The 25843-nt window shown below is 39.7% G+C and overlaps 1 protein-coding gene across 1 annotated transcript in view; it reads right to left on the bottom strand.

Annotated features, from left to right (window-relative positions):
* The window catches only part of MSH2 (mutS homolog 2), a 46694-nt gene that overhangs the window by 17326 nt on the left and 3525 nt on the right, over window positions 1-25843 (bottom strand). Inside the window, exons 4-7 of the mRNA XM_030945879.1 lie at window positions 25576-25722; window positions 24429-24578; window positions 22076-22209; window positions 4399-4598 (exon numbers count right to left, since the gene is read on the bottom strand). Coding sequence (XP_030801739.1) covers window positions 4399-4598; window positions 22076-22209; window positions 24429-24578; window positions 25576-25722 — 631 coding nt within the window. The remainder of the gene's footprint in view (window positions 1-4398; window positions 4599-22075; window positions 22210-24428; window positions 24579-25575; window positions 25723-25843) is intronic.

The following is a 25843-nucleotide window of genomic DNA, read 5'->3' on the forward strand; positions in this document are numbered from 1 at the left end:
TGGAACACCAAAAGCACTGAACACCAAGAGCAGTTCAGAGTTAAATTAACATGCACAGATATTGCCAAATTTGTGAAGGAAGTATTTTCTTCAGGTACACATAAGCTACAAATAAGCACCTATATCCAGCAGCCAGCTGTGGAAACATTCTGTCAGTAAATGCATGTTTACATCTTTGCAGTCACTTCAAGTTATGATTTAATCACAGATAGATTAGCATTATTGAGTATATGATTTACAAAAAATGCCTCAAAATGAATCCAATACTATGAGCTTACACTCACTGAATTATGTACAGAATCATGCTGCTGCCTCTAATGCTTACAGACAAGGCTTTGCACATTAACAGAGAAATACAGAATTAAGCTCTGGATATTCCAGAGCCTCTCAATTTCTTGCCAGACTAAGAAAAAAGTCCTAGCCTTTCCTAAGAAAAAGTGACATAGAAATTTATAGAAATTACACAGTGATAACACAATTACCCACGTGAATCTCTCCTCTCTCAGTTGAAGTAGAAAGAAAAAGTTTGGTTTGATTTCTTTTTCTACCATACCTTTTTGCTTCCCCAGTCCCTCAAACTTTTAAAGTGAAAGCTCTAAACTGACTAATATCTATTAATAGAGAAAAAAATTACATCTTGTTGAGAGATTACTGAACTTGCAAAAATGGAGTTTTCTGCTGATTAAAAATCTTCAAAACCAAAAGATATGAAATAAAGATTGTTTTCAATTCCAAATTTCTTGCTTGCTCTCTTAATATCTTGGTTTTTTCCCTCCTGTAAGAAGACACATCTAAACCAACCTATAAAATAAAAGCAGCCAACAAAGAAGAAAGAAACTGAAGAGCAGAAAAAGTTTCATGTCCATTTTTCAGAGTGGGCTTAGCAGTTCCCAGCTGACAGAATACATGAAATGAGCTTCAATATTCTTGAATCAATGAAAAACAATTGTGCTTTAACTTAAAGTAGCTATTTTAATTTGTTTTCTTGAGTTGGGAAGTTTCATGATGCCATTTCATTATTTAAACTAGAAGGGTACACCTCAAACACCATAGGAAATGTCACATTCAAAAGTTAGAATATATTAGAATTAGAATATATTAATTTATTAAGTAAATAAAATACTGATGTATTTACATACATTCATTTATATGGGTCCAAGTGATACACTGCAAAATTTATTTTCACTTTTAATCCAACTTCAAACTTGGTATCCAGCACTTGATTGAAGGAAGTAAAACAGTGGAGTCAGTGAATAATGAGGGTTTACAGAAGTTATTTGCACATGCTTTTCTTAAAACACCTGGCATTACAAGAATATGAGCAAGAAACATCACTGAAAAATTCTAAATTAAACTCTAACATGTCTTGCACCTGTATTCATTAACTCATAGAAAAGATGCATAGTAAAAAAAAAATGCTCTTTTGCACCTACTCAACATTATTAGGGTGGAAAGTAACCACTGAGAGAAAGACTAATAGAGCTATGCACCATCAAAAGCAGAGATGCATATTGATCCCAGAGCCTATCTGTGCCCAGGTGCAGTCTTTAATTTAAACCATAATTTACTTACTGAAACACAGACAAGTGTTTATTACACATGTTAAAGACCTGACTATTAATATGGTTTAAAAATGCTGTCTGGCAATTAAAACAAAACACTAATCTTCAGACTTGAAACACACAGTTAGTTTGGCAGCAAAATGACACTGCTCTATCCAGGCAAAACAGACCAATCCCAATGATTAAGTACACCAGTCATTTTGATAGTGCAATGGGAAGTGGCATGAAAGGAAAAGAACAATGGAAACTGGGATAAAATACAGTATACAGTATATACCTACAGGTAGATAATATCCATATGGTGCAATATCTGTCTAAAATACTGACTGCCTGAGACAAAGAGGACTCTGCAGAGCTAATTTGGGCTCTTCTAAAGCATTCAGCATGGTGTCACAGGAGGTGCCAAGGTGCAAGATCTATGATTTATGCCATGACCAGAGTGCAGATAAAGAGCAGATCACCCACTTGCAAAAGATGAACAGCTGAAAGGACATCAGCTCCTCCAGGGCTCACAGAATCATTTATCTTTTTAAGATGTGTGAATTCATATTAATGCAGAAAAGAAGGCTGCTTATAAATGTCACTAAAATATGCAATATGGAAGCTATCAGTAGCTTATATTGGAATAAGATAAATCAGAAATAGATCAACACCTTGAAAACTGGGCTAACAGAAATGTAAAATGTAGCACTGAGTAAGATGACACATTGATAGATAAATGTGTTTCCACTATGAGTAAGGAATAATCAGTTGGATCTGACAAAGGATGGGAAACAGCCAAGTTTGATCACAAGAGGCTGTAAGACACCAGTGCAACAGTCTGGGAAAGAACAGGACTGAAAGAAGCAGTAAGGGGTATTCAGTCACTGTATACAGTATGGGAAAAACACACCTGACACCCAGCACACAATTCCTGTATCCTGCATATTCACACACTTAAAGAGTGTTTGTTTGAGACAGGAAGGAAGATGCTTCAGCAGCTTCTTGAAGACAGAAATCTTGTAAAGGATCCAAATTTCATGCCCCAGCAATCTGAGTAATGAACAACTGCTCCCTTTTGCCAGCTAGAGCAAAATGATTTGATGACTCAGAGCTCTTTCCCATCTTATGCAGACCTCTTATGGCCAAACCAGAAAAAAGCCATCTTCACTCATCAGCCCCCCCCTCAGCTTTCACCACCCATAAAAACAAGGATTTCAACAAAACAATGCTTCATTTTGAAGGAAAGGCAGTCACAGCTGATAGCTTTGTGGTTGTTCTGTATCCCCATAGCTCTATATCCCCACAGCCATTCATAGGCAAGGGAGTTCTGAAACTGGCACATACTCAGAATTGTCAAAAATCTTTCTGACTTTCCATCCCTTGATGAGTTACAACATTCTGTACAGTCAGAAACAGAGAAATTACCAGATTCAGTCTGAATCACTCATGTACATTGAAAATTACCAGACCATTCATGTACTTTGAACAGGTGGCAAAAGTACAAAGAAAAATAAAAATAACACACCACCTATTTTAAACTATCTTTAATATACTGCTGGTGATTGCCCTAAGTCCAACTGATTCATGTGTAGAACAGGAAGAACCCTTTGCAGTCTATTAACTTTTCCATATGGTGAGCAGTTTGCCTTACACAGCTTGCTCCTCAAAACTCTAAAAATGGAATTGTTTTCCTATCCCAGTGTTATGACACAGGAACTCTGTTGATCCAAATGGCAGCTAATATAAAAGCAAGTAAAGACAGGAAGCCAGCATTCTGAACTAACACCTCAGCATAGGATGGGAATCCGAAAGCTCCATGTCAAGGTTAAAACAAGCAGAGTCTGTTTGGAAAAGCCAAATGGAGACAACTGAGGCAGCTGAAGAGTGACACAGCTCTTTAAAAACAAAAACAAGCACAAGAGTTACATCTGTCAGTTCCTTCAGAGTTTCAGATCTAAATTGCTCTTGGAAATAACACAGCCAATAACCAAAAATTGATTTCTTTTAAGATTAATATTGTAGAAGGTTCATTACTTGAAGTTGTAAAACTGTAGTACAGAAAAGTATAAGACACTGGGGAGTTTTATTTTCTACTCAAATAGAGGAAAGAAATTTTTGTAACCATACCATTTCAAACAATATTTGTTTTTCGGGCTGTGGTGCTTGCTTTACACAAAGGGCATTTCTAACAAATTAATGGCCTTCAATAGAAATGAGCTTTCTGGTAGGTTAGAATTGCTACTGCTAAATTGAATGCTGATCTTATTCTTCATTTTCTTGGTAATACACAGAAGAAGAAAAAAAAATAGCAGCTTTTGTACTTTCTAGACTTGCTTGTCACAGCATTGTGCTTCCTACTAATGAGGACTGGAGGAAATCCTGCCATGTTACTTGTATCAAACACAGGAACGTTATGATTAAAAAAAAAGCCATTTGAGTTATACCACTAATCCTTAAACTGGGGGGATTTTGTGTGTAATTACAACCCAAAGTGGATGACAACACTATTGTATGAATGGCATCTTGTTTGTGAGATCACAGCACACACACAGTTGGTCAGGAATTCCTAGAGACAAATCCAGGTCAAAGATTCTCACACCACCACCCAACAGTTCAAGCATCCCAGCTACACACTAACTGGAACACATTTTCCTGCAAAGATTTGGCTATGAATATTCTTAAGTATCTGATTGGCATTTTGGAATTTCAGGTCATTTAAAATTCAAATGTGTTTAAAGCTTTATTCCTGCAACAAAAGCACCCAGGGAAAAAAGTCATCTTTGGAAATCTACGCTCTATTTCTTTGCATCATCAGTACACCACAAAACATTGGGAATAGATGGGGTAGCAATACCTTCATGTTTCTGTAGTGCTTGTACAACATTAGGCAGTTGATTGATAGCCTGGAACATTCTGTAACAGTCTTGTAAGTTTGCTGCTTGCCTCTGAAATTTCTTTGCCAGGCGGTTGAGGTCTGGAAAGAGACGTAACAGATCTTCCTGAAGGCACTGACGTAGCTCTGGATCCATCACAAAAGCTTCAACCAAATTCAACCTAAATGAGAAAGTCATAACCATGATTAGCATGGCACGATCTGTAATTCTTTTATGTCACCAGTTATCTGACAGTTTCTACCTGTATTTTCTCTATGGCTGTATCCACTGGTTAAGAAAAAAACCAAATGAAAACAGGACAACACATGAGCTGAGAAAGCAAGGAGATTTAACCCATGTCAAGCTTCTCTAGTTTTGAACAGTCAGGGTTTCTAATGAACAGCAATTGTTGGTATTTGCAATTGTTCCAAGTGCAAATACCAACATCTATCCTGTAGGTAAAGCTGACTCAGAACTGACTTTGAGGTTAATCCTTTCCCTTCACGAGCAAAAAAGTCTTCCAGCAGCCTATGGAAGAAGAGGTATTAAGCAGGAAAAAAAACCATTTCAGCAACATTCCCTGCTCTTCCCTTATCCAACCACCTAGTTTATCTATTGTAGAAGGTTACTGGGTTAGCCAGCCACGATTTTCCCTCTGTAAATCCATGCCAACTACTTCCAAACCACTGTTTGCCTCATGGCAGGCACTGGGGGACTGCATTCTCACCAGTGGGGGTACTGCCTGCCAGCCTTGTCACCCCTGACTCCCAGCTTGCCTTCCCTTGCTGTTGCTCCCAGACATTTTTGTTTGGTATTTTGTTTGGTTTTTTTTTTAATTTTAGGTATGGGAGCTTTAAAATAGTGAAATAAATATTCTTTAAGTGCCGAAAGGAAGCATAAATCTCAATAAGAAGTGACAGAGCATTAAATTGTACTTCTCCACTAGAAACATCTAGCACATTTTCATACATTTTTGGGGGGTTTTTGCATCAGTTAATATTGCCATCTCCACACATTTTGCATTTGCTGTTAAAAAAAGAACTCAGATATTGTTAATTTTGGAATGCTGGGAAGGTCAGTGTTCTTTGATCACACTTTCAGAACACCAAGGAACAGCTCTGCCTCCTTCAGAGACCTCCCCACATTACATACTGTGCTGATTTCTGATTAATAATATCTGTCCATATCTTTGCTTCAGCAGAGAAGTTAATTTTATCTAGAGACATGCAAGCAAGGAAAGGACAACTTCCACCACATTATCCCTGCTGCTTTGCTTACTGGCAGAAAAATGCATTTGTTTCAATTACAGTAACATCTGCATTTGCAAACTGCATTGGAAATTACATTTTTTTGTCATTCTGACAGCAGTAATCTCTACATTACAGTGCTGTGCAGAGTGCCAGACACTGGCAACACTACACAGGGGTTAACACAGTCCACTGCCTCAGGTAATTAGCAAAGCCAGGAAACAAAGGCTTTGGCTAAAGCAACACAAGAGCCCTGGACAGGTAGTGCTACATTTCTGTATACAAAAAATTCCTTCTGTTTCAAAAAGTATTCTACCCCCGTACTCCAGTGAATCTTCTGTATTATACCCCCAAAAAAAAATCACTGAAAAGATGAGAAAGGATCCTACCTCTATGTTTATCCATTAAACTACAGCCTTAATACATAAATTGAGAGATTGACATTACTGACACATAAGGGTGCTTTACTTCCAAAAGAAACATTAAAGTTTCAGCATGTACACAGAGCTTGTCAGAAATAGACAGGAAAACACTGAACATACCTACTGCAAGAACACAGAACAGGACTTGTATGAGAAACATCATAAAAGCCAAGCAATTTTCCATTCTGATCCCTGTTGGTGTTTCTGAGCACAATTTTTAGCTTTCAGACTTCTGTCAGTGGCTCGGAGGAATAACAAGAACTACACAATCTCATCACAGCAGATACATTGCCCTGTTTGTCACAAATCCCTTCCATTTACCCAGCACACCTCACTCAGGGCTCACATCACAAACTCTTCTCTCAGAAGTGCCAGCAGCAACCAGTGACCAAACACAGCTTTTAAACACCAGATATTGTTTAGATATGGAGGGAAAAAAGCAGTAAGAACTGAACCAAACTAAAGACACCTGACACAACTGCTGAACAGCCTAAAAACGAGCCCACTAACCAGATGTGCTCCTTCCCCACTAAGGGATTAGAGAAGGAACCAACTTGCCAACATGAACCTCCCCACAGGAACCAAGCAGCTTGGCCATTTTTAGTTCCTGTAATCTGGAAACAATTCCTTTGGCAAAAACAAAGCAGGATTTTATTATAAACTTCTCCATCTAGCACACCCATGTATTCCTGCTGTTAGCTTCCCTGGTCTTCAGCAGTTGCAGTCATGGCAAACACACAAAAGCTTGTACTGCCCTGATGTTATGTCCTCTCACTTCCCAGGTATTATGGAATATTTGTAAACTTATTTATTATTTCTCCACTATCAAAATATCACCACACCATCAACCCATAAAGGGGAACTAGTTGCAAAATACCTTCATATTCTATTATGAGGAAAATTGCATGAATTTCTGGTTTAAAGACACCTTACTTCACTTTAAAAAAATCCCAACATTTCTTCACTTTTAAAAAGCACCAGGAAGAAAGCAAGACACATTTGGAATGTTTATCCATTATCAAAGTGAATTTTAACCCAGAGAAATACTGTTCCTGCCTGCAGCAGGAAACAAGAACTTTCTGGGTTTATCCAACCTGCTTAAACTACTGACTACCCCATGATTTCAACTTTGAAATTTCAAGTATAAAAACTACTTTTTTTTTTCTTATTTTGATGACCAATTTCACACATGCAAGAATGTGCAAAATTAAAGTTCACCATCAACATCAGATGCTATCTTGCCCTCTTGTGGCTCATGTTTAAAGTCAGAGAACTTAGATTTTCCTCCAAGAGGTCCTTGGAAAATCAGTAATGCTAGCATACAGATACATGCACAGAATCACTTCTGAAAACTTACTAAATTTGCACAGCTGCTCTAAGTCATTCTAGAACATCTCAAGCACAGCTTCTGTAGCCTTGAGTTTATCTTTACCAGGATCTAGGGGGTTTTTTCCCCATTTGTGCCTTTTCCACAAAAAAACCCTTCACTTTCATCCCACTACTCCCTCAGCTTGTTCAACAGCCTCTTGGATAAGACCTGTCAAAGCCATTTTGAAAGCACTAATTTATTTTTTTCCCCTCCTCTTTTGTCCACATTGACAAGTTCAAAGATTTCTCAGATCAGCATGAACAATTTTCCTCTGCCAAAACCATGATAATTAGACTAACATTTCATGACCTTCCTGGTACTGTTCTATCTTCCCCCCTACATTTACCAACCACAAAGATACATCTGACAGGTTTGTGTTCATGCCACATTTTGCATCACAATTTTCTGTTGGTAAGAATACATACAAGGCTGCTGAATAGAAAGGTAATGCAACCATAAGCCATGAATAATACTCACAAGTAATAATGAAATCAAATGACAGATTGTTTTTAATATATAAAGTTCAACTAAGAGGGGAGAAAAAAAAAAGGAAATACAAAAAGAAACAAATTTTTAAAATTCCAAGAAAGTGTAACCAAACAACAGCTGACAACACTAGATAACTCATTTCTGTCACACAGCCAAAATGAAAGGAAAATAGGGCAAAACTTTCCACCCCAGATCTAAGGCAGCACAGTCAAGATAACAGAAACAATTATAAGTAGTGAAACCACACTAGAATAAAGGAAATCTGTTTCAAGACAGTTATTTAAATCTGTAAAACCAGCGAACAAGACTGCAGCAATGTAACAGAAAATCAGCACAAGTGCTTTTCTTTAATCTGGGAACAGTAACCACCTTTTATTCCTGCTAAGCACAGCCATGGCTGTTTACCAGCCTTGAATTCTGTGCTCTAAAAAGTGTCATTAGGCTTAGTGTGCTCTGGGAGACAGAGAGAGGAAAAACCCCACTCATCTCCCATGTTTCTGCTGGATATTCCAGACTCCAACTCAAAACATTCCATCTTTTCCCCAGTTTTACTCCTAGTAAGAAGCATCTCTTGAACCAGCTTCTGACAGAAGGCCAATGTACCACACACACACACACACAGAAAAAGACAACAAAAATCTGTTTTTGCAATCTAATATATGTCACACACTTTCCTGAGCCTCGACACGCTGCTTCCATTCCACTGATGTCTGCATCACATCTGACATCAGAAGAGATTTCTGCTTCCCTGGCTACACCAGTGCAGCATTTTTCATCACCATTTTAAGGTGCCTCAACACAGATGTTGTCAGGAGGGTTTAATTCTATTTCTAGATTTTTACACAGAATATCAAAGTTTAAGTTAATAGGAGAAATAGTTTAAGAAAAAAAGAAAATTGGAAAAAAATAGGTACTAACCATGCCAGATTTGTATACAGATTTTTAAGAAGAAAGAAAATCATTCTGTGTGTAAAAATAATAACTAAACTAACAGACTAAAATAAAAGATCACAGGTAGAAGGAATAGAGTATTTATAATGCCCGAGCAGGACTGCTCAGCACCAAAAAAAAAAAACAAAAAAAACCCCCAAAAAACCAAAAAAACCCCCAAACAAACAAACAAACAAAACAACAACAACAAAAAACCAACAAAAAAAAAAACAACACAAAAAACCCCAAAAAAAACCAAACCAAAAAAAAACCAAACCAAAAATCCAACAAACCACTGTGCAGTAAGATTAGTTATAAAGCACCTAGAGTTTTAATCTCTCCTCCACCAACATTCTACAAAACCCTGAACAGCTCTGCACCTCTCTGTCCATGCAGGAAAGAAAACATTTCCCTCAAGCACCTCTGCTTAAAAAAAGGACTGAGGGATTTTTTTACCATTTCATGAAACTGGGATCCATATGTAATCACTAATACATATTTAATAATGAGTAATAAATATTTAGTTATTACTTCAAGGTAGTGACTTTAAATCCCAATTACTCATAGATGTTTTCAGAAAAAAAAATTGTACTAAGAATTCCACATAACACATGGGGAAAAGTGTTAATACTGAAATAAACTAAGAATGCCCTCTCTTACAGGAGAAGCTGACTTACTTTCAAGAAGACTTTGAAGTTTGTAACTCCCCTGACTATCTAACAGCTGAGTCTTCTGAAAAGCATAAATTCTCTGCCTGTTAAAGAATTTTTTTGACTGCAGATTAAGACCAACTTTCCTGACCAACTGTTCTACTTGATTATGCAGAATTTTAATCAAGAAATACCACTTACAAAAGCAGCATATTAAGGACTGCTTTAAAATATACTGAGACTTTCATCTCACCACGAGTTTCAGAATATGCACAGCTGCATCACTTTAATTTCATATTTTCCTTATACAAAGGAAAGTGGAAAAACACCTCACACACCATTATTTTGTTTCCTTCAGGTTTCTCTCAAACTCAGATCTTTTCTTAACCCAATGTAGCCAAAGCAAATCCTCCCTGGACATGCTTAACCTAGACATGTAAAATGATACCCACCACCTTACCTGCTCTAAGTGGGTTTTCTTTTTCACACAAGGCACACAGTATTTTAACACCCTGGAGGCAGCCCAGACCACAGCAAGTTGCTGTAGTAGACAAATACGCCAAATTCTTTTTCTCCAACCAGAAATAAGCAAGGCACTGTCCCCTAAGGTCCCTTTATAAACTTCTCCTGGTGACCAAGTGGTTCCCTAAACAATCATCTCTCTCCCAAAAATCAGCCATAATCCAGTTTGCTGCCTCAGCTAAGCAGTAGAGACCTTAAATTTACAAAGCTCTTTTCATGCCAAAGAATTTCAGTGCTCTTTACAGCCCTTGAAGCATTAAGGCAGACACCTAAGATTGGCACATCGGAGCCTAAATCCAAAATCTGAACCCTGATAACTAAAAATTACTTTAGTAATTCAGCACACAGCAGCATAAAAATCACACTGACCATCCCAGGTCATTTTGCCTCAGACAATCAGAGCTGTTGCACGCATTTATAAAAATAACATCCAAAATTTCTCAGATGGGCACAAAGAAATAACAATGCAAAATAGCTAGGCAACCCACACATGCTTTTGGAAGTGCTTAGTTATGCATAAAAGACTTTTTTTTATGAAACTAGAGCAGTCTTTGCAAACAATTAGAAAGAAATGTAACACAAACCCTGAGGAATAAAGAACCAGCAGCTTTAGAGAGACAAATAGCATCAAAAGCCATTTTATTTTAGTCATACATCATAGGCTTAGGATCACTGATCTCAGTCCCCACTCAGCACATACTGGAGCCTTTGCACAGCCAGAAATTGCTCTGGTTTCTGGCAGCTCCAGCTGATGGCAACATTTACCCAAGCCACAGGAATAACCTTGGAAGGGGCTCACAACAGGTTCCAGTTCCTCCAGTACTTTGAGGACACTAGATCTGAATCCAGGTTTTTGATTCCCAAGGAACTCAGAATGTTGCTTTCTGGATAAGTACATACAGCTCTCCAGCACTTGTTACATATGAGACAGACTATCTCAAGCAAGGGGTCAGAATCTTACTGCTGTTTTAATGAAATTGTACCAATTTGGCCATCCAATATCATTCAGGGTCCAAAATCTTGTGTCTGAGTATCACAAGCTGTTCACCAGAGCAAGCTCTCCTCCAGCCCTCCCAAATTTGCATGGACACACAAGGGTCTATAAATTCAGAAACAACCCAGGCAATCCCAAGACACCCAGGTGGGAGGCTTGTGCTCAGGTATTCAAGACTTCTTCCTACTGTCTGCCAAAAAAAGAGCAGCCTGCACCTTCACAGGGACTCCCCTCCATGCTAAATGGCTCAAAACCTTTCCCACCCACCCTTGCCCAAACCTTGTCATTGTTTCCTCCTGCCACGTGAGCACAAAGCTGTTTTGTTTCCTCAGTTTCTGAATGTTTCTGTATTATCAAATTACTTCACAGCTTCCCTCCCTGAAAATCACTGTCACGACCTAAACACCCCCAAAAAGCTACACTAAAAGATAGTTGCTTACAAAAGACAACTTTGAAGCTGACAGTGAAGAAGTAGAACAGTGTATATTCTTCCTCAATCCAGAATTTGAAGTGCATTACAGTTTTATGTGAGGGATATGAAATTGCAGGCTTTTAATAAATAGGAAGATATTGTATCATACAGTAGATGAACAGAAACAGCAAACCAGGAACAAAGAGCCCCAGGGGGATGCATTTCACAGTTCACCTGTAATGCCTGTGTTCTCAGAGAGACAATGCTGTCACCCCAGGAAGATGACAGCACTCCTTGGACTCTGATCACCTCTGTAGCCTCTTATAAGATTTTGCAACCATTCACAGCTCTAGACCCAAACAGAGTACCAAAACTTCCCCTCTGCTGAAACAAAGAAGTCAGAGAGACCAAAGAGGAGCTGGCTCAGGGGTGCAGCAGATCCACAGCCCAACCACAAAGTGTGGAGGAACAAAACCTGGGAGAGGCACCTGTGGCCACCTCAGCTTGACACTGAGGGGGATGCTCCCAGCTGCAGCCCCTCCTCAAACTGTTCCAGATTGCAAGGCAAGATGTTTTCTATTACCATCTGTATGGCAGATTATCTTTTGTCAAGTGAGCAGTTTGCTTTATCTCTCTGAGTGCTCACAGTCACTCCTCCCTCAAGGGACATCTGCTGATAAGAGGCTATTGAATGTCAGTGCATGACTGATAATAACTATAACATCCCATTGGGAGATGCTCCGCCCAGAGGGAGGAGCCAAGCACTGCTACCCCGATATAATCCGGAGGTTCTGAAACACCAGCACAGCTTCTCCACTGGATTCCCTAGAGGAACAGCAGCTGCCTCTTCTTCCACTGGATCTTCAGAGGAAGAATACATCCTTCTCTACAGGACCCCCTGCTCCAACAGAACCCCACCTGACACTTCAGGAGGACTGCAGCCAATTTCCAATTGGACTGCTACCAACACCCTAACCAACAAGGTGTCAGGTTGGGTTCTGACCCTGTCAGTGTTGTTCTAGTGTGCTGCATTGTTTACTTTATAATTTTATTTTTCTTCCCTATTAAAGAATTGTTATTTCGTGCTCCCATATTTTTTGCCTGAGAGCCCCTTAATTTAAAATTTATAGCAATTTGGAGGGATGGGGAGGCTCCTGCCTTCCTTAGCAGGCACCCGTCTTTCCAAACCAAGACACAAACACACATCTTCATTTGCTGTAGCTGGGTTTTACTCTTCACCTCCGGCTCCCCTGAAGCACCTGACCCTGGGTGGCCCTGCCAGCTGTGGACCAGCCCAGCTGAGTCCTGATGTTGGCCTAGAGTGGCTGGGAAATGATGCCCTCAAGCCCCAGTCCCAGCAGCACTTCCAAGGTGGCAGAAAGCAGCACTGCCACCAGGAGAGGTGTGAGGTAGGGCTGCTACCACTGCTCTCCTACCTCCATACTCTCCCCACCAAGTTTTAAATGAACTAAACCAAGGATCTATCTGTAGGCATGGATCTGAAGCCCTCAGAATGCATTTAGCACTAACAACTGCCTTTCACTCCGTTGTAACAGTGCAGCTCCTCAGAACCCAGTCCTATTGTCCTTTAATCTTAAATGTAACTTGAAGAGTCCATGAATACCCTGTTTCTCACAGCCCTGCTGAAGTCTAATCCCTTGTAATACGGAGTGCAAGGTTTGAAGAGCAGCTTTAGACCCTAGGAGAGCCACAGAAATCAAACTGCACACACTTTCCAGAGCTCTGGGTACACAGTATGCTACTAAGCAGCAGCACAGATCAGGCTCCCTGCTGTTAAACCTGTAATATTCAACAATGTAAGAGAAAGCCACAGTCAAACATCAGTCTCATGCCTTTTCTAGTATCCCTAATTAGTCCCTAAACCATCCTACCATAACAATAATAATGGATATTTCTAACTTCAGGACAGTCCATTTACAGAGAAATTTTCTAATCAAATAAATGCAGTCAACCAAATAAACAGAGTTCACACTCCTGTAGATCAGTTATATTTATATAACATAAAATTAATATGGATCAGGGAAGCAACAGACTCTTCACCACCCTACATGAATTTCTGAATACACTATTTGAGTATTATGCCAAAGGCTAGAGAGCAAATTAAAGCCCTGGGGTTCTATTGGAGCACCAGGCACAAAGTAACTATTTTTTATAGAAATCAAGCATGAAAATTTTTTACAGAAATCAAGCATTGAAAACTGCATGTATTGACTATGAGGCAAGATAATAAGATCAGAATAAAAAATAAGACAGGATTATCAGGAAAGGCAGTTAAAATAATAAGAGGGTTTTTTTCTCCACAAGATACTTATCCAAGCCTGATGTTACCAATAATTCAATATTTTTGCACAAGTCATTATGAACTTTCTGACCTCAGCAGGTCAAGCAAAGTAAAGAAGAAAACAATTCTTCAGCAGAAAAATAAAATATTTGGTCTTAAATCTTGTCAGCAAAGTACCACTTGATGCAATTAAGACTTTGCTCCTGAAGCAGACTGCAGCAATATTTTCAGAGCCTGAGGGAAGTGAGTGCCTGGCATCACGCTGAGGAACATGAAATAAAGCAGCACCACAGGAGCAGAGCCCTGCTTGGCCTCCTCCAGCCAGAACTAGGAGCAAGTGCAGGACTGGGAGGCAGGCACAGAAATTCCCTACAAGAGGAGAGGGAAGAAGGGGAGGGAGGGAAGGAAGAAGGAAGGAAAGGAAGGAAAGGAAGGAAACAAAGAAGAAAGAAAGAAGAAGAAAGAAAGAAGAAGAAAGAAAGAAGAAGAAAGAAAGAAGAAAGAAGAAGAAGAAAGAAGAGGAGAGATCTTTCCATCATTCCCAAGGCAAGGCTGGCAGCAGTGCCCATTAACCAGCACCCTGCCTGTGGCCAGCAGCTGTGAGCTGTTTCACAGGAATGCAGAGGGGATCTGAGGAGCATTTCTGCAGGCAGGAGGTGACCAGAGCTTGCCAGGGCTCCCCCTGCTTCCCTCCAGGTGAGATTGAAGGCCACCCATGCCCTGCAGCAGGGACACAGGGACATCTCCCTGCCACCACCTCACGGCTGGGAGTGCTCCACATTCCCATGGCAGACCAGCCCTGGCTCAACAAAACTCAGGTCCTGAAAATATCAGAGCATTTAAAACAAGGAGTATTGCTCCTGTCTAGATTCTGAAGAAACTTTCATGCACCTGTTCATCCAAATGACACCTACACAATCACCCCAGTCACACCTCAAATCTGAACCAGGTGTCTTTTGTTTCCCACTCCTCAGCCTGGGTGTGTTACACACAGTACCAGTCACTATCTAACTGACAGACAAGGAAAACAAACCATGACTTTCTTTTCCCAGAAGCTGGATTTGCCAAATAAGAACAAAGTACTCTTTCATTATTACCAAGAACTGCCGCTCAAACTAGTTTTACGTAACAGCACAAATCTAAAGAGATTGGATTCCCCTACCCTCCTCTTTCACAGCTAAGGAATTACAAAATTATTACCCCTAATGAATGAAACAGCTCACCAGAAGAGGAACTGGCATAAAAAAGGGAAATTCTCACCTTATAGTAACACGCTACTTCACAGAATGATAAACAAGTCTTCCCACCTTTTAAACATCCATGTTTATAGAAGAAAAAAAAGAGTATCAGCAAAGTTGAATTCTGAATATTCAACACAGCAAATCCTTTCCCACCTCAAACCCCACTGCAACCTTGCTGGACTAAGCAGTCTCTTACCCTCAAGGAACTGTACAGACAAAAGTGATACAAGGATAGCTCATAAAGCAAGAAATATCTCCCGAAATCTTTGTCAGAGATGTATTTTTTGTCTTCCCAATGTTTATTTCCATGCACATAGTCTTTTTCATAAAATTTTCATTGTCTGTTTTCTGTAGGAGCTAAAAATACTCTAATAGCATCTTCATGGCTAATTTGTCAGGCAAGCAGCAGGTTTATTGAGCAATGGTAGTGCACAGCTCCATTTCACAGATTCACTATTCCAATCCAAGGATAGGCAGATATCCATTCTATCCTCCTGCAGCAAGTTTGGCAATCTGACTCACAACATAAATCAAGTGGCATAATCTCCAAAATAGTCAAAGTACTGTTTGAGCTGCAGAAAACGAGCTCAAGTCAGATTATTAAATGTGAACAAATCCTGGCTTCTGGTACTTGCTGACCTGCACTTAGGATGTTCATGAGAATAGCAGCTCATGGACCAGCTGCAGAGGGGCAAAAGGATTAATTTTGGATGACAACTTTCCTCACTTTCTCATGGACTATTTTTCATCAGGTGAACAAGCCAAATCAAACTGATTTTTAGATGTGAAACAAAAAAAAAAAGGAAGTAGGAGGCATGGAGTGCCCCTTCTGGCAACTGCTGAATTTTTCTGGATTATCTGCTATCCAACATGACACCTTTGGTTGTTTAAGCATGATAAACTCCCCATCAAAAGATGAAGGAGTCAGCTACAGGAACACCAGCGCCAATTGCAAGGGAGCAGGTGGCAGTACACAGCTAGGGAAGCATGACTGAACCTTTTGATTTAAAGTGATTTTAAGTGTGAGCCATCCATGAAACAATTCAGGGCCACAAGTGTCAAGGACATGAAGACAAAAAGATCCTAATTTGTATAAAGACAAGAAAAACACAGTATTTAGGCTTCCAGACAAAACAACTAAGCCCATCTTTCAGGAATTCCTAATAAACCTCCATTTCTTATATGGTAACAAAGAACAGTGAAGAGGATGGAGCAAGGACTCACCAAATACAGTCATGGGCACCTTCATTAACCCCACAGAGTGAAACTGCTCCACCCAAAACCTGCCCCAAGATGGAAATCAGCAGAAGCTGTGTCCCAGCTTAATGCCTTAAACCATGGAGGTTTTCTGCCAGTCTTGCTTTTTAATTAAATATGGTACTTTGGGATACCGTGTTAAAAGTGTATTACTGCACGGTCTCAAAGACTAGAGTCAGCTAAGGAAAAGGTATTTTCATTAATTTTTTTTTTTGTGCTTTATTCCTTACAAGTTTCCACACATTATTAAAATTAAGAGGTTACATTTATTACACTACTCCATCAACATTAATAGCCTTTTAAATTGCTAACTTGTGCATTTCTTTAAGCTTGTGCAAACTCAGAGCAAACTGAACAAGTTCTATTTCTTAGCTGTCGAAAAACAAATATTTCTTCATTTGCATTCATTCTGTACTGAAGAAACTCAAAACTGTATGTCAACAAAACATTAAAGACTCTTACAATCCTCACACATGATAAATGAAATTAAATTACAAGCCAAGACAAAATTTTCTTGCCAAGAGCTTCCATTGCAGCATCCTAACATGCCACCTTTCTAATGTTCTTGGACATAAACTAAGCAAAGCAGAAACAATAATGCGGTCACTGTTCTTTCACAGAGAACAAACCATATTTCTGTGTCCAGTGTTCAAAACACTGACTACCAAGGACACTTACAAACCTGAGAGCTTTGCACCTGTGCATATTAAGTTTCTATACATAATGGAAACTTAATGGAATGAATACCCAAACACAGATTCTAAGCAAAATTTAACTATGGCAGTAAGTGCCTTTCACCTCATTTTGGCAGGATGAGAGCCAAAGAACAGTATGGCAGCTACAGATTCACATTTCCCTAAATAAATAGCAGTTTCATCGTGTCTTACAAGTCTGAAAACCAATCTGACATTTCAATCAAATTTTAGTTTAATTTTCATTTCTGTTGAGCCTCAAAACTCAGACACAAAGGAAATGACTAAAAGCTTAATCCTTCTATTTATTTTGCATCAAGTGAGGACTCGTCAGGAAGAAGTGGGTGAGCTGGAAGTATCAATGAGGAGATACTATGACTACCTGCTCAGTGCTGCACCACTCAATGCCACCTATAATTTATAGATCTGCAACACTGATTGCTGATCCCTGACCCAGCAGACAAACGATCTGGATAACAGAATACAAACAAGCAGGATACAAACACCAACACTGTCTTTCCCACACCTGAAGGTGTCATGAAAGGAGTCTTTTTTTCAGCTCCTCAGCCAAGAAAACTAAAAATAAAGTCTTTTTGCAACACAGCAAATTAAGCCTTTGGGTAGGTTTTGAGAGCCTGGGATTTTGATGGCAATTCCTTCCTGGAGACATGGTCTGTGTGATGTGTGCTTGACTAGCAGAGCTCCAGTTTAATGTCTCTAGGCAGCACTCAACAGCAAACTCAGTTTTACAAGCAAACCCAAATAAAAACAGAGGTAAATTAGTAGTTTTGAAAACAGTAAACATAGGTGAAGAGGGTTAAAGAAGAAGCATTGAGAGATTCAAGCTCCAAACATTTCTCTAGGAAACTTGGTGATGGGTAACTTTTGGAATGACAGAGGTGACAATTTTCGAGGCTTACTGGAAGCCAACACCATTTTCATGTCACTGGAATGACAGCTTCTTTCATGGGAAATATTTATTGCACCATGATCTCCATGACAATAAGAAATCACATTTCTGTCTTCAAATCTGCTCAGATTCAATCTGTATTTCAGAAGCTTCCCTAGAGGCATTAGGAGCACTCCCAGTGCCTAAAATGCATTTTAAAGGGGTCATTTAGACAAACTCCAAGCTGGTCACATCTTCCCCTCCCTCAATGAGGACACAGCCAGCAGACACTGCTAATGCAGCTGGGCTCAGTCTGTGCCTCTGGAGAGGTCCTGAAAAGCACTGAAGGTCTCTGCAGAGCTGCTAACCAGAACAACAAAAGCAACAGAGCTTTGCAGGGACAGCTGCAGGTTAGAAAAGAACACAAAAGCAGTGAAACCTTAACAGCAGAACAGCCCCCATTGGAACTGCAGGCCTCTGGTTACTGCCCTTGCTCAAAACAAGGCTAATTTCAGCCAAACACTGAGCAAGAACAGAGATCCCCTCACCTCTCTGAGCACACATTCCAGAGTCTGACCAGCCCCATGCCTCACCCAAGGTGCTCCAAGAGAGCCAGGGCCTTGGATTATGTTTCTTCTTCTTCTTGTCTCAAGGCAACAAGCTAGGGTTGGGTTTTCTTTATTTTTTAAACAAACTGCTACTTAAATAATCATGATGCATGAAAATGTTCTACAAACTTGGAAGTTTTACCCTTCTAGCCATTTATTCACCTTGAGCTTCCCAAATGTATTACTTGCTGACTCAGCCAGAGACAGGATTTGTTTCAGCAACGTGGCCTCCATGCAGCATGATATTCAGAAACACAGGAGGAAAGCTCAAAATAGGCTTGGATCAGAGCAAGTGATGTTTGAGTACAGCCTTCAACTCCTCTGAGACCCCTGCACCTTTTCCATGGGACACAGACACATAAGAGGTTCAACCACAGTATACATAAAGCATTAAAAAGGTGAGCTGGAATCTTTTATTTATGGTGTGTTTAAATGTCAGACAGAGTTTATCCCCAAAACAGAAAAAAAATTAAATATATTCAGCATGAACTCTCTTCTCAGGACATAACAGAACAAGCTCTATTTTACACTGTGCCACATTCCTCAGACTCTCCAGTACCTGGAGAATAAACACAACATACTGAAGCTGTATTGCAGTCAATTTGGTTATGCAATTAATACTTGTATTTGCACATGCTGCCTCTGCGACTACATTTTAATTTCAAATATGCTGACTATGAGACAAGGAGCAAGAACCTCATGTACTTGCCTTCTGAACACACCACACAGGAGAAGTAGGGCTGTATTGTGTATACTTATGACTGATAATTATTTTTTTAATCAAGGAAAACCAGCTGGATACTGGCAGAACCCCAAGTCTTACAAGACAGGCAGCCATCAGGAGCCTGTTTTCTCTGCTCTCATCAGGAGCTGCTCCTGTCAGTAAACCTCATTTTATCTGAAGCATGTGCACCATGTACTTTAATTTGTGCTGTTACTGTATCAATAGTAAATATGGACTGCTGATTCAACTCTGTGTTCCATTTTTCCACAGAGGTTAACAGCACACTGCAGATTACAAACTACTGAAACAAGTGGACTCCTTTATCTCCAAAAGATGACTTGCACCACCTGCAGGTCTTAGCAGAGGGTTACAACAGTCTAACTTGCGGAGAAAAATAATAAAAAGTAAAACTTTCAGACACCAGTTTTACACTACTGGGACAACAGTTAAGTCAAACATCCCCTGTATAAGCAAAACAGGAGGCTTCCTTCAAAACAGCCACATCAGTCCAGCTGGGACAGTTCTGCTTGGTTTGAGGAGTTTTGCTCTGGTTAGTGTTAAATGGGCTTCTTCAACATGGCACACTCCAAGCTAAGAAACAATCAGTAGCTGCCCTTGATGACAAAGGAGATGTAAAGGAACAACAGTCCAGGTATTTCCTTCTCAAGCCACCTTATGCTCTAAACTGTGGCTTACAATCCTTAAAATAACCACAATATACTGTAAAGTCTTCAGAAACAACTTGGCAACTGCGTATCTTTTAAAAGATATTTAAATCTGTCAGTACATCTCACTAACAGCTTCTCTTATCATACTTGTTCCTTGGGATTAAAAAAAGAACAGTCCTACACCCTCTGAAGAGCATAAAGTTTGGGAGGATGAAGCTTCCAAGTAAATTACATAGCTTTTATCTCACAGAATTGAGCTCATCCAGGTAGTACTTGAAAGCAAGATGCATTCAGACAGAATGCAGCAGAATAAAGTGAAAAGGTGTCTCTATGGCATTTCAGTGCCCATTAGCAGAGGTTAAAGCAAAGCACTTTTAACAAATTGCAGCTCCAAGGTCTCTGCAGCTGGGCAAGATGCAGGAGGTTATCAGTGGACTTCTTTCAAATTCATAACACTTGAATATAATGACCTTTACAGGCTTCACTAAGAGCTTAACTTTATTTAATTATTCCCCTCCTCCTTTAAATACACCTCTTCCTACATGCAGCCAACATCAGCCACAGAGAATAGCAACACAAAACACAGAGGTGACAGTAACTCTACAAAACAGGTCAAGTTACATTTTCTGCCTACAACTCAACCCCAGTTTTACAAAGAAAACACTGTATCTTCCAAACTTGGAAGATTCCTGATGTAGAATAATAAGCAAACGTGTCACACAAAAGTTACGATTTCTAATGTTGTACTTTGACATAAGAAAGCTACAAGATGGGAGTTCTAAACCTTCAAAATTTTAAAAACAACACAATCATAAAATTAAATTTAGTTCAGATATTAAGATCCAAAACTGACAGGCACAGATGATCTTGGGTATTTAATCAAGAACCAACAATGAAAGCTTTTGTAACACATGAAGAAGTAAGATACAGCATTCAACAAATCTGGGAACAAATATTTCAGTGTCACATTAACAACATTTCTAAGTGGGCTCTGATCAAGTTACTACATACCATTCTGCAAAGCATTCTGCAAATGATGAGGAAAAGTAGAGTAGAAAAACTTGTTGAAAAGAAGCAGAATAACTCAGTCTCCAGAAATCTAGAGAGAAAACCATCATCCTGATTTTGGCTGGCACAGAGTTTACTTTTTCTCAGTAGCCGGTGCAGTGCTGTGTTTTGGGTTTTGCCTCTCCTCCCCATTCCACCAGGGAGGTGAGCAGGCAGCTCTGTGCTTAGTGCCAGCTGGACTTAAACAACTACTCTTTGCATAACTTATTTAAATATCAGCACATCCAAGCCAAGATTTCTTTTTTTGGTAGCAGGAATCTGTGCCCAAGAGCATATACAGACATATCTGCAATGCCTGATCTGAAATATGAGCCTTAGAGAATCTATCAAAGTTAAACTCAACTTTCCAGCCTCTTCTGCTTTGTCAAGATACACTTTAATACACATTTTGTAGTGCTGATTGCTACAGCTGCATGAAATTTGGTTTAAATCATTAAAAGACAGTATATATAGGAGTAGTTTAAAAAAAGGTGTAACTTGTACTTGCGGGGTGAACATACTCAAGACAAACACACACAGTAGGAACACAGCCTTTGCAGTTTTCCTCTCTGAAGGGTTGAGAATCATCTGTGAATTCTCAGCAGAGATTTACCAGATTTTCTAAGGCTTCTTATCAACTGATACTGTTATCTACTGGCAGGGCAGCCACACTGTGACAGAGGCCAAGATCAAAGGGCAAGAAAGAAAAAGCCCCCACCTTATCTAGGCATGATTAGAGTGACCTACTGTCACCAGAAGTAGCTTTCTTCTGGGAACAGGAAGATGTCACAACTGCTTAATTACTTGGGTGTTTTGTTGATTTTTTTAAACTGGTAAACTTGAAGTGACATCAAAACATTATTATACAGACTGAGCATTTGCATATGAACAAAGTCAGTAAGTGGCTGCTGCACTGCCTTAGCCTGTAGCACAGCACCATTCAGATCATCTAAACATATTGTACCTCCTCTTTAAAATGTATAATTGTAGAAAGCATTTAATTTAACAGTAACCTGCCAATTTGCATCTCAAAGAAAAATATATTCTGCTCTAAGTGCAATGCATTACAGGGTAGCACACAAAGACTCCAACCACTACTATTTCTTGGTTTTAGCATTCTGTGCTTAAAAAGAAAGGGCCTTATATAAAATAGTTACTAAAGTGTTTAAGTCTATTAAACACATAATATTGTTACCTTTCTTCAATTCTGGTCTTGTCCATAAGTGGTTGCTTGATCCACTGATTAACTAGTCTTTGTCCTTGAGGGGTTCTGCATTTATTCAGCAAACCAGCTAGAGACTGTGCAGAATTTGCATTTTCCACAGAACTCTGGAAAGAATGAAATAAAAAAAAAAATAAGGGAACAGAAGGAAAAAAAAATTAGTTACTGAAGTTTCCTGACACCCACTGAATGACACACAGCTATTTAGGAACAGAACATGCTTTTTTTTCCATTAAACTTGGCACCCACCAAAACTGGTAAATGAAACAGGGCAGCATTAAAGTACTTACACTCTGGTCCCTGGAACATGGGAAGGAAGTAGGTTTGTCTATTTTGGAACCAATCCTGACTGAACAGCAAAGTTAAAAGTGTACTTAGTCATGGGGCAGTTTGCACTTTGAGTAGCAAAAGTGGAAATACATCTACATATTTGCTAGTTTGCTCTTCTCAAGGTCAAAAATTAGGGGTGCTGTCCATCACAAAAAAGCAGCAAGAAATAGGATTTGAGTTCAAGGGGTTTGGTTTGAGAACTTTGGGGGTTGCTGGGAGGGGAACAACACAACAGAATCAGGCAGTGGGGAAGAACAGTTACTTGAATTCTTTCAAGCTTCCCCAGATCATCTCTACAGTGCTATAAACACCTCTAAACTAAGCTCTGTTCAAATTACAGTTCATTACCCATAATTCAGGTTTAATATTAGCTGGACTCCAGACAGCCTTTTGGGAATTTTTGTTGTGGTATGATTTGGTTTTTGCACAAACAGCTACAAAGCAAAAAATTTGGTAAATATTGAACAAACAAGTTTGTTTCAACTCTTGACTTTGAAATTAAAATCTCAACCCCCTCTTCACAAGAAAAGCTGCAATTAAAACAGCAGGCAAGCATTCAACCAGGAGTGAGTCTGGATGCTCCTGTATGTAGAACTGCAGTCACAAGAACAGGAAATGAATGCCATGAGAAGCAATATTGACACATTCAGCCCCTGGAATGTCTGATATCTAAAGTGTATGGGTCTATTCTCAGTGTTCTGGGCAGTATGAGATACTAAAAATTTCAGAATGTAAGAAAGTGTCACAGAACACAGACATATACACAAATTACCTACTTCAGCACATCCAGTGTTTAGGGTTACATTCCATACCACCAACTGCATCTGCAGCACCATAAGATCTTTACCTACACACCTCACAGAGCAACTCAAACTACAAAATAATTTGACTTTGCTTTACTGCTGTCCAAAAACCTCCCCACACACATCCTACCATGCAGGCAGCTTCCTGCTCCACGGAAAAACCTTTGTTCCAAGGCTCACAGCCCCTGAAGACACAGGAGCATATCTCCTATCACAAAACATGTAACACCTGCAAGGACTTGTAAAGGAATGTAGCTAAAACAGAACTTCCTAGAACACCCTCCATAAAGCTTGAGAAGAAATGTAATTTTTGCTTCATTCCCTAGAGAGGCACACAGCAGCAGGAGATCAAAAAAAAAAATTGAAAAAATTCAGAACACCTCTCTTCAGGGGCTAACCAGCTCAGATGCTGAATATATGCTCTCTTTTCCTGCAGAAATTCCTCCAAAGTAAACAAGGGCCATAATCTGTTTTCCTGCAGAAATTCCTCCAAAGTAAAGAGGGGCCATAATCTGCAATATCTTCCTATAAATCTGAAATGCAAGCAGATTAGGTCCAAGCAAAGATTATTAAGCAGGGCTTACTAAAGTGGAAACAGAGGAGAAAAGCTGATACAACACACCACTTTGAGTCCATGCTTTCCTCTAACTGCAGAAATGGGCAAAGCAGGAAAACAGACTTGGCAAGAGGTATGAAGGAGTCCGTCAATCTGTCTGGATTTGTAGAAAATGTGTGTAAAAAAGGTAAAACTGACATCAAAACATGACAGTTAACATGACATGGTGCTTTCAGAATGTTCTCAAGTGCTGTCCTGTTCACTGCCAGCCCTGCCTTCCTGACACCACTGGCACTGCTCCTGTCATGTGTTACATGTTCCAGTAACACCATCTAACTGAAATTTGCATTCTTTTCCCAAGAACAGCACTACTGTGGCCACTTCCTACCTCCTTGATAATCCTCCCTCTCCTTCTACATTTAAAATAAACCAACAAGAAACAAAAATTAAAAAGGTGGTAAGAGTATCTAAATGTTTAAAACAGACATTGCAGGAGAGTAACTGAGAACAAAGCTAAAATGTAGAAGTTGCCATTAATCAGGATCTGGGGAATTGCAGTTGGGCAGCCAGGCTCATTATCAAGCAGCTCAGTAATTATTTTGAAAACCAGTTACTAACTCAAGTAGGTATTTCTTACCTGAAAAAGGTTGAGGGCTTGAACAGCTGCATTGTCTAGAACCATATATTGACTAAGATCAAAGGTAGTCAGTTCAAACTGTCCAAAATTAGACTCGTCTGACAGCAACTCCAAAAACTTGATAACAGCTGACAAAGACGAAACAGCAACCTGAAGTTGTTTTAAAAAAACACATTCTAGTTAGAAACAACCATGAATCCAAGAGGATTTGATAAATGCTCCTAGAAAATTACAGCTGGGGAGGACTCTGAGCCATGCCAACTCTGGCAGGGCTATGAGAGACTCATCCTGTTTGACAAGACTTCATTTCCATAGGGGTGTTCTACGTCTTTCTAGGCAGGTGCAAGAACAACACACGAGCCATCTGCATAATCTGATCAACAAAATGTGAAGTTGCACACCTGGCCAGCTTCCCAAAGCTGTTATCAGGATGCTTCCAGCTTAGGAACACAAACAAGTTATACTGCACAGATCAGTGAGATATGCTGGATCATCTCAGGACATGGTTTCAGGGTTAGTTTTCAGCCACAACAAGCATCTGCTCTGACTCACTGCACAGCACTGCTGAGTGCCAGCACAAAAGAGAGGCAGCAGCACAACTGACTTGTTCAGCTGCAACACACTTCAAACAACTCTAATCTGTTATGAAATGACACGTTAAGAGAGGATAATTGTGAACCTTACACCTGCAGTGAGCATCAGCAATGAGGGGCATTTTCAAACTTGTTTATCTCAACAACTTGCCTCTTGTTTGCAGCTAAGAATAAACGTGCAGGCACTAAATCATATACTTAAGCTGTTAAGACAAAACAAAAATATTATCATAAACATTACTCTGTTTTCAAATACCAATTTTCCTGTCATGCAAAATAACCACAGTATTGTATTTCAGTCCTTAGGCTAGACAGAATATGAACAGGAGGCACCTCTTCTGCAGCCTATTTGCTTACCTATTAGAGTTTCTCCTTTAAAGCCATAAGTGAATGTTTTTTCCCATTTCCTCCAGGAGCCCTGGTATCCAGCTCTGACAGAGAGCAAGCTGAGCAGAACCGCTGAACACTTCAGCAAGAATGTAGAGGAGATCAGCTCCCATTAGGTGCACACACCACTCCACTTTTTAAAGAGAGGCACATTGAACACTGCTCACCTGCTTTTCCATCTCTGGCAGTGCTGCACTGTTCAGCTGCTCTTCCTTTTTTGATTTCAACAAGCGGTTGAGATCCTGAACAATATCTTTTGTTGTGAAATCTGCCTTCTTCCTGTCTGTAATCAGGATTCCTCCCCTCTGAATGACCTGTTGTTCACAAACACACACAGTTATCCATTCATTTCAATATTTAAGGGACAGATGCTGACCACATAGAAGCAAACCCTGAAGTGATACTTATTTACTGCTAGGCTGCACGGAGAGGAAT

The sequence above is a fragment of the Camarhynchus parvulus genome, chromosome 3, assembly GCF_901933205.1.
Source record: "Camarhynchus parvulus chromosome 3, STF_HiC, whole genome shotgun sequence".
Taxonomy (NCBI): domain Eukaryota; kingdom Metazoa; phylum Chordata; class Aves; order Passeriformes; family Thraupidae; genus Camarhynchus; species Camarhynchus parvulus.